Here is an 8,390-nt window from a genome sequence, read left to right on the forward strand (position 1 = left end):
GACTGTAAACTGAATAAATGAAGACGCCTGTACACCCTCAACTGCTTGACTTCACACTGCTTCCTCGCTCATTTTGTAATCGTATGCTTCCTCTGCCCCTCAGATGAGGGTGGGAGGCTCAGTCCGTGCTCACATGCAGCAGCCTCACTCAGGAGAGGTCACCGACACAGAGCAGCAGCAGAGCCACAGAGTCTACACTAGCAGTGCCGAGGTCTTTTACATTCATTCATTCATTCAGAAGAAGAAGAAGAAGAAGAAGCTTTAACCTAAAGCAACACAACAGCTCAGATCTTTTTTTTTGTTATTTATCCATTAATTCCCTCATTTATTTCAGTTTATGTGCACAGAACCTTTGACTTTGAAGCTGCGACCACCTGACGCTGCCACAAAATGTGCTCAGAAGAAGAAGCCTCATTCCAGACCTGAGCCACTGTCTGGCCTGTCCCAGGCTCCAGAGGACTGAAGTGGACACTGGCGGAGCTAAAGCCCTGCGGATGGCCTGCTGCCAGTGCCTGGGGGTTGGGGAAGATACAGGGCGCTTTGTGCTGCTGGCCCTAGCCATCCTGCTGTACTTGCTGGGGGGTGCCGGGGTGTTTTCGGCTCTCGAGGCTCCGCTGGAGCTGCAGGTTCGGGAGCGCTGGGCAGCGCGCCTGCGCAGCTTCAGCCACACCTTCAACATCAGCCAGCAGGAGCTCAGCGGCTTCCTCAGGAGCTATGAGGAGGCCAAGCTGGCCGGCATCAGGGTGGACTCCAGCAGGGCGCGCTGGGATTTCAGCGGGGCATTCTACTTTGTTGGAACCGTAGTGTCCACCATCGGTGAGAGAAAGTAGTGTAACTTTCAAGGGGGGATTTAATCGACTTCATTAATAAGTGATTTCAGGAACAGATATTTGTAAACAAAACATGGCAAAAATATTGGTTAAAGTAAATTCATGAGTTATAATGAGTATTAAGCACCACGTGTCTAGATAGACCGAGTTAGCTTGTTACTGGCCATTATGTCCAATTAGGGAAATTCTAAGCATTGTTTTTAGACAAAAATCAGGGATAGTTTGGATGAGTTCTACAATTATGGTAATATAATAATGGTATTGCTTATGCACCGCTCTAAGATAAAACTATCCATTGTATTTCTCCATCATGCATCAAAAAATGAGAAATTGATTATTTTATGCAGTTTTGAGTAGAAAATACATCTAAAAAAGGAATTCTGGGTGACACTTTATTTTGAATGTCCTTTTAAATGAAGCAAACACTCAACAGACTGTCAGAAACATGTCAAAAACAGCAGGGTTAGGGTTAAGTGTTGGGTTGAGGTTAAAATTAGGGTTAGGTTTTGCATAATAGAAGTAACATATTAACAAAACATCTACTTAATGTAAGTAATGTATCAACAGAATGTTTCCAAGATCTCTACCTCAGTGTATTCAGATGCTTCACTAACGCTGCTTCACTGATATTTTTGTTGATGCGCTGCTGATAATCTGTTAAGAGTTTATTAACCATCTACAAAGGATCACTCATAATAAAGTGTTACCAAAATCTGGATATTGTCTAGACATTTAAGCTTGAGTGCATTAATATTTGCTACTAAACACAGTACCAGCATGTCCTAGCACATTACTCAAGAAGAGGTTGGGTTGTGTCTCAGACCGTTAAATGTCATTGTATTAATGTTTAGGTTGGTGGTGGTGAGGTCTGTTATATTTCTGCATATTTCCAAAAGATGTTCTTTCCCTTCTCTGTCTGGGCTGAGATAAAAAACGTGGTGAGAGACGCAGAGTCTAAACACTGGAAGTGTAACTGGAGAAAAAGCCTGAAGCTGAACAGCCCTTTAAAACTGGGAATGAGCAAAACAAACAGCCAGTGTGTAAAACCAGCTTTAAACAAAAAGCTCTCTTCTCTTCTCTTCTCTTCTCTTCTCTTCTCTTCTCTTCTCTTCTCTTCTCTTCTCTCCTCTTCTCTTCTCTTCTCTTCTCTTCTCTTCTCTTCTCTTCTCTTCTCTTCTCTCCTCTCGTCTCCTCTTGTCTTCTCTTCTCTTCTCTTCTCTCCTCTTCTCTCCTCTCGTCTTCTCTTCTCGTCTCTTCTCTTCTCTTCTCTTCTCTTCTCTCCTCTCCTCTCCTCTCCTCTCCTCTCCTCTCCTCTCCTCTCCTCTTCTCTTGTCTCGTCTTCTCTTCTCGTCTCTTCTCTCCTCTTCTCGTCTCTTCACTTCTCTCCTCTTCTCTCCTCTCGTCGTCTCTTCTCTCCTCTCCTCTCGTCTTCTCTTCTCTTCTCTCCTTTTCTCTCCTCTCGTCTTCTCTTCTCTCCTCTCCTCTCGTCTTCTCTTCTCTTCTCTCTTCTTCTCTCCTCTCCTCTCCTCTCCTCTCCTCTTCTCTTCTCTCCTCTCCTCTCCTCTTCTCTTCTCTTCTCTCCTCTCCTCTCGTCTTCTCTTCTTTCCTCTTCTCTCCTCTCCTCTTCTCTTCTCTTCTCTTCTCTTCTCTTCTCTCCTCTCCTCTCCTCTCCTCTCCTCTCCTCTTCTCTCCTCTCCTCTCCTCTCCTCTTCTCTTCTCTCCTCTTCTCTCCTCTCGTCTTCTCTTCTCTCCTCTCTTCTCCTCTCCTCTTCTCTCCTCTCGTCTTCTCTTCTCTTCTCTTCTCTCCTCTTCTCTCCTCTCCTCTCCTCTTCTCTCCTCTTTTCTCCTCTCCTCTTCTCTTCTCTTCTCTTCTCTCCTCTTCTCTCCTCTCGTCTTCTCTTCTCTCCTCTCTTCTCCTCTCCTCTTCTCTCGTCTTCTCTTCTCTTCTCTCCTCTTCTCTCCTCTCGTCTTCTCTTCTCTCGTCTTCTCTTCTCTTCTCTCCTCTTCTCTCCTCTCGTCTTCTCTTCTCTCCTCTTCTCTTCTCTTCTCTTCTCTCCTCTTCTCTCCTCTCCTCTTCTCTTCTCTTCTCTTCTCTCCTCCTCTCTCCTCTCCTCTTCTCTTCTCTCCTCTTCTCTCGTCTTCTCTTCTCTTCTCTCCTCTTCTCTCCTCTCGTCTTCTCTTCTCTCGTCTTCTCTTCTCTTCTCTCCTCTTCTCTCCTCTCGTCTTCTCTTCTCTCCTCTTCTCTTCTCTTCTCTTCTCTCCTCTCCTCTCCTCTCCTCTCCTCTCCTCTTCTCTTCTCTCCTCTTCTCTCCTCTCGTCTTCTCTTCTCTCCTCTCTTCTCCTCTCCTCTTCTCTCCTCTCGTCTTCTCTTCTCTTCTCTTCTCTCCTCTTCTCTCCTCTCCTCTCCTCTTCTCTCCTCTTTTCTCCTCTCCTCTTCTCTTCTCTTCTCTTCTCTCCTCTTCTCTCCTCTCGTCTTCTCTTCTCTCCTCTCTTCTCCTCTCCTCTTCTCTCGTCTTCTCTTCTCTTCTCTCCTCTTCTCTCCTCTCGTCTTCTCTTCTCTCGTCTTCTCTTCTCTTCTCTCCTCTTCTCTCCTCTCGTCTTCTCTTCTCTCCTCTTCTCTTCTCTTCTCTTCTCTTCTCTTCTCTCGTCTTCTCTTCTCTTCTCTTCTCTTCTCTCCTCCTCTCTCCTCTCCTCTTCTCTTCTCTTCTCTTCTCTTCTCTTCTCTTCTCTGTTCTTATATCTTTATTTTACCTTCTCTTTCTTATTTATTTCCCATTTGTCTTTTTATCTTTTCTCTTCTGTTCTTTCTTTTTATATTCTTTTTTTGCTTTCAGTTCATTTTTGTTGTCTTCTCTTCTCTTCTCTGCTGTTTTTCTATCCTCTCTTCTCTGACCTCGCTCTGTAGCTCTGCTCTGTCTGGTGATTTAGTGATTGTTGTAGATTGTGTTTAGAGTGAATAGCTGAAGCAGTGTTTAGGACACTCAGGCAGGCGCCTCTTTGCAGCAGAACAGAGTCTGATATGCATTCATCTATAGAGGGCAACACGTCTAGGAAGAAGCAGTGGTCAGAGGTCGGGCTCCTGACCATAATCTTAAATGAAATCACTGACAGTTCAGAGTAGACCTAGAGAGAAAACATCATGTTTCACATTCGCCGAGTGTGGCGCTCATGTGAAATTGAAACAGAAGACTCAGTGAATAGCGAGTGAATTCCATGTCGAGCTAAATCATGTTTTTGCCTGTTATTGTGGAGTGGACTGAGAGTCTGAACGAAAACCTGCAAGGAAAGAACAGCAGATACTCTAACCAAGAGCACAGCTGCCGTCGCCAATGGCAACTCATCTCCAGCAGTACGGGAGAAGACTGTTTCAGAAAGAGGGTGGGGGGGTACATGTGGGGGCGTGGGCTTGTGCTGCCCATTAAAGAGCAATTAATATGTGGCTGATAACATGCTCTGGGCCCACTTATTGTACAAGCGTAACAAAACAGAACAGCTGGAAACTTCTGTGTACTAATGATTATCCACCAGGCTTACAAAGCCATTATAATTTAATAACACATTTGACACTCAATATATATTAGCACTGAAAAATGATGCTTTGAGGTTAACCCTGTTGACTCCAGTGAGTAATCTGATTTGTAGTACTGTATTATTGTAGTAATAATAATAATAATAATAACAACAAAAATTATGTACTTTGTTTCTGATAATGGTTGAGATGTAAACAAAGCCATTCTGATTGTTTTTGGTGTCAAATGTTCATGGTTTCTTTACAATGGAGGTAGTAAGAACAGTGGAGTGGACAGAAATACATTTTTGGGTAGGCCTATTATAACATCAATGCATTCTGCTGGGATTCTTCCAGCCACTAGGAGGAGCTGGAAGGCAGGGAGGGCTAATTGAGGCTGAGCAGTGACAGCTGTTGACACCTTATTTAAGGGGTGCCCACACGCTACTCTCTGCTCAGTCCTGAGTTCTTGCTGTCATATGCACATTACTCTGACTCAACTGGTAATTGGTTAAAATCTTTGAGTCTTGAATTATAAATATTTCCCTTTCCTGAGGGGCTCTCTAGTGTACATATGAAAAAAGGAAAAGAAAACATTGTGGGCTTGCACCTCACTAAGGGAGAACTACCTGGTGCGCAACACCTGTGAAAAAAAAGTGGGTGGGCTAACTTTTTAGTTAAAATTTCCGAATGCACTGCATTGTCCTTCAGTGTCATAATATCAGGTTATAACCTTTACTTTAAATGTTTATCATTTGTCCATTTGTCTTACCTTTGATTAGCTGCTTTGATTCTGTAGCTGTGCTCTGTCTGGTGATTTAGTGACCTAATCTGTTGTAGATCAACTGTTCAGCAGGAGAGTGAATAGCTGAAGCAGTGTGAAGATGATGAGATGATATTGGTTTTTATCAGTACAGTCTAATTTGTATTCAGCTGAAGTGGATAGCATGTCTAGGAAGAAGTAGGGGTCAGAGGTCTGGCTCCTGACCATGATCTTCATCCTGACAGTAGAGAGTAGACACGTTTGGCAAGCATGGTGCTCGTGGGGAATTGAATCCAGCATTCTGATTGATTCCTAGTGTTTTGTATCAAAACACAATGTGAAGCTATTTGAATAGTTTGGGTGCATTGAAGTAGATGTTTTGATACTTTAACACATTTCAGGCTTTGTAGTAAAAGAGCAGTGTAAGTACCAAATTTGCGGAACACTTTTGGGGCAACAAAGTTTAGTGAAGTTGTGTTTACACTGCAAAATTGGTCTCTTGTCAAGTGAAATGATCTTAAATCCAGTCAATAAATCTAGTTTTTCCCATTTTTAGATGTGTTCTGCATTCATTATAAGATTATCTAACTGTTTTAGCTAATTTTATCAAATAAAGTTATCTCACTGTATCTAGCACATTTCTTAAAACAAGCAAAATTGTTTGGAAATATAGTGAGAATTATATTTAATAAAATTACTTATAACAAGTAAAAATGTCTAGAAATAAAGCAAATAATTAAAAATAATCTTACAACAATCTTATCAGGAACAGTATTTGATTTATTGACTATATGAAAGATAATTATACTTGAAACGCAGCCATTTATTCAGTATGTCTTTGGAAATGGGTAGAAAATGACATGCTACACTCAATCAGGGATGAGATCTCACTCCTAGAGGTGCATCTTTTCACCACAGCTTCGAATTCAAACACTGGTGCATTGATAAAGAATTTACAACCCCAATTCCAATGAAGTTGGGACGTTGTGTAAAACAAATAAAAACACGTGTTGCAGGCATCAAATTGAAAATGAATGAATATTTGCAAAAAACAAGAAAGTTTATCCGTTTGAACATTAAATATCTTGTCTTTGTAGTGGATTCAATTGAGTATAGGTTGAAAAGGATTTGAAAATTTGCAGAACACTGTTGGGGTCTCTTGTCAATTGAAATGATCTTAAATCTAGTTGATAAATCTAGTATTTCCCATTTTCAGATGGTTGTCCATTCATTAAAAGATTCTCTAACTGTTTTAGCTCATTTTATCAACTAAAGTTATCTCACTGTATCTAACACATTTCCTAAAACAATTCGTGTTCTGTTCTTATTTATGTTTTACACAACGTCCCAACTTCATTGGAATTGGGGTTGTAGCTAAGCAAGATAGCAGTAGTTCCTATGCAATGAATGGAGGGCTGAGGAAATAAGACAGTGCTCAGGATTGGTTGAGGGGACTACACCTTGTTGATGCAGAGGGTGTAATAAGATTTTGATTGACCATAAAATGATGACAACACCTACACGAAGAATCAAATTTCATTATGACAGGTTAACAAATAGAAACTGGAATTTTTTCAGGATGCATTTTTGAGAAGTAGTTTAGCAATTTGAAATCGATCTGTAAAAAATGCTTGTTTGTAGCAGGGGTGGGTGCGGATATTCAGAAATAGTTTTTTATTAATAGTTAGTGATTTTGATTGTTGTTTTCTTGTTTCCAGGTTTCGGAATGACCACTCCTGCTACCACAGCAGGGAAGATGTTTCTGATCTTCTATGGACTTATCGGCTGTGCCGCCACCATCCTGTTCTTCAACCTCTTCCTGGAGCGTGTCATCACTGTCATTGCATTTGTGTTGAAGTTCTGCCATGACTGTCGGCACCAGCGTAAAGTTGCTCTGCCAGTGAATGACCATGACCGGCCTGGCTCTGACAGCCACGGTATGAGACAGAGGGACAGTTTAGCAGGCTGGAAACCATCCGTGTACTGTGTGATGGCTATTTTGGGAGTGGCAGCTATACTGGTGTCCTGCTGTGCTTCTGCCATGTACTCAGCAGCTGAGGGCTGGGACTATCTGGACTCACTTTATTTCTGTTTCGTGGCCTTCAGCACCATTGGGTTTGGAGATATGGTGAGCAGCCAGAGGGAACACTATGAAGACCAGGTGGCCTACAGACTGGGCAACTTCCTCTTCATCCTGACTGGTGTCTGCTGCATCTACTCACTCTTCAATGTCATCTCCATCGTCATCAAACAGGTTCTGAACTGGCTTCTGGGGCAGCTGGAGGCTCCATGCCTTTGTCCAGGCCAAGGGAATCGCAGGAATGTGGTAGTGCCCGGACTTCTGCGAGCCAGGCGTGATCCATCCATTGAAACTGATGTGGTCAATGACAGCGAAGGAGACGGACGCCGCATGTCTGGGGAAATGATTTCAATGAGGGACTTCCTGGCTGCCAACAAGGTAAATCTGGCCATCATGCAGAAACAGCTGTCCGAAATGGCCAACGGGCATCATGCTCTGCATCAATCAGCTTCCAGCTCACGCAACAATGGCTTCTCTGGAGGAATTGGAGCTCTGGGCATCATGAACAATCGTTTGGCTGAAACCAGTGGGGACAGATGAAGTACTGAAATCCCAATAACTGCTTACATTGCATCGCAATAATCAGACCACGGTGTCCAATTTTGGTTTTGTAAGACCAGTGAATAGGCCACTGCTGTTGTGGTGGTCACAAGCCAGACTTCTGGATATCATCAGAGAGATAACATGACCAAGAACTGCCTACTTTGACAGGAACAGGCCACTTGACTGACTTGATTGTCAAACTGGTGCTACAGCAAAAACAAATGAGTGGGAAACAAAGTGGTACACGATGGCTCAGAAGACACCGGGATATGCTTTGTTGCTAACACCAAAAATTTTATCTTTTAAAGATGAGATGCTGCGAACATCTGTGCTCATTTCCAGTCCAGCAGCTACATCTTGCTCTGAAAAGCTCTGTCATTATTATCAGAGGAGGAAACTGCTATTGGTGACTGGCTCGCACTTAGTTTGCAGACGTTTGCTTCCCATTAGACTGATAAAAACAGTGCAAGGAAGCGTAAGCAGCAAATCTGAGTTTAACTAAAGTACAGTATGCACAGCCACTTGCGGATAGCAAGTCAGAACGCAACTAAAGCGTCGCTGGCAAATCAGAGTGTAACCATAGAATATGACATACACCAAATAATGCTCGTAATCAGAGATTCTCAAATATAAGGGCGAGATGATAATCCTCTGCACTGGGGAAAA

At 42.8% G+C, this 8,390-nt stretch overlaps 1 protein-coding gene across 1 annotated transcript; it reads left to right on the forward strand.

The window, feature by feature from the left end:
• Positions 1–494: 494 nt before the first annotated feature.
• Positions 495–7,945, forward strand: kcnk13b (potassium channel, subfamily K, member 13b). Its single transcript, XM_017724669.2, has 2 exons — positions 495–816; positions 6,820–7,945. Exons 1-2 carry the CDS (start codon positions 495–497, stop codon positions 7,719–7,721), a joined length of 1,224 nt encoding a protein of 407 aa, XP_017580158.1. The 3' UTR covers positions 7,722–7,945.
• The last annotated feature ends 445 nt before the right edge of the window (positions 7,946–8,390 follow it).

Source organism: Pygocentrus nattereri, chromosome 4 (assembly GCF_015220715.1).
Source record: "Pygocentrus nattereri isolate fPygNat1 chromosome 4, fPygNat1.pri, whole genome shotgun sequence".
NCBI lineage: Eukaryota > Metazoa > Chordata > Actinopteri > Characiformes > Serrasalmidae > Pygocentrus > Pygocentrus nattereri.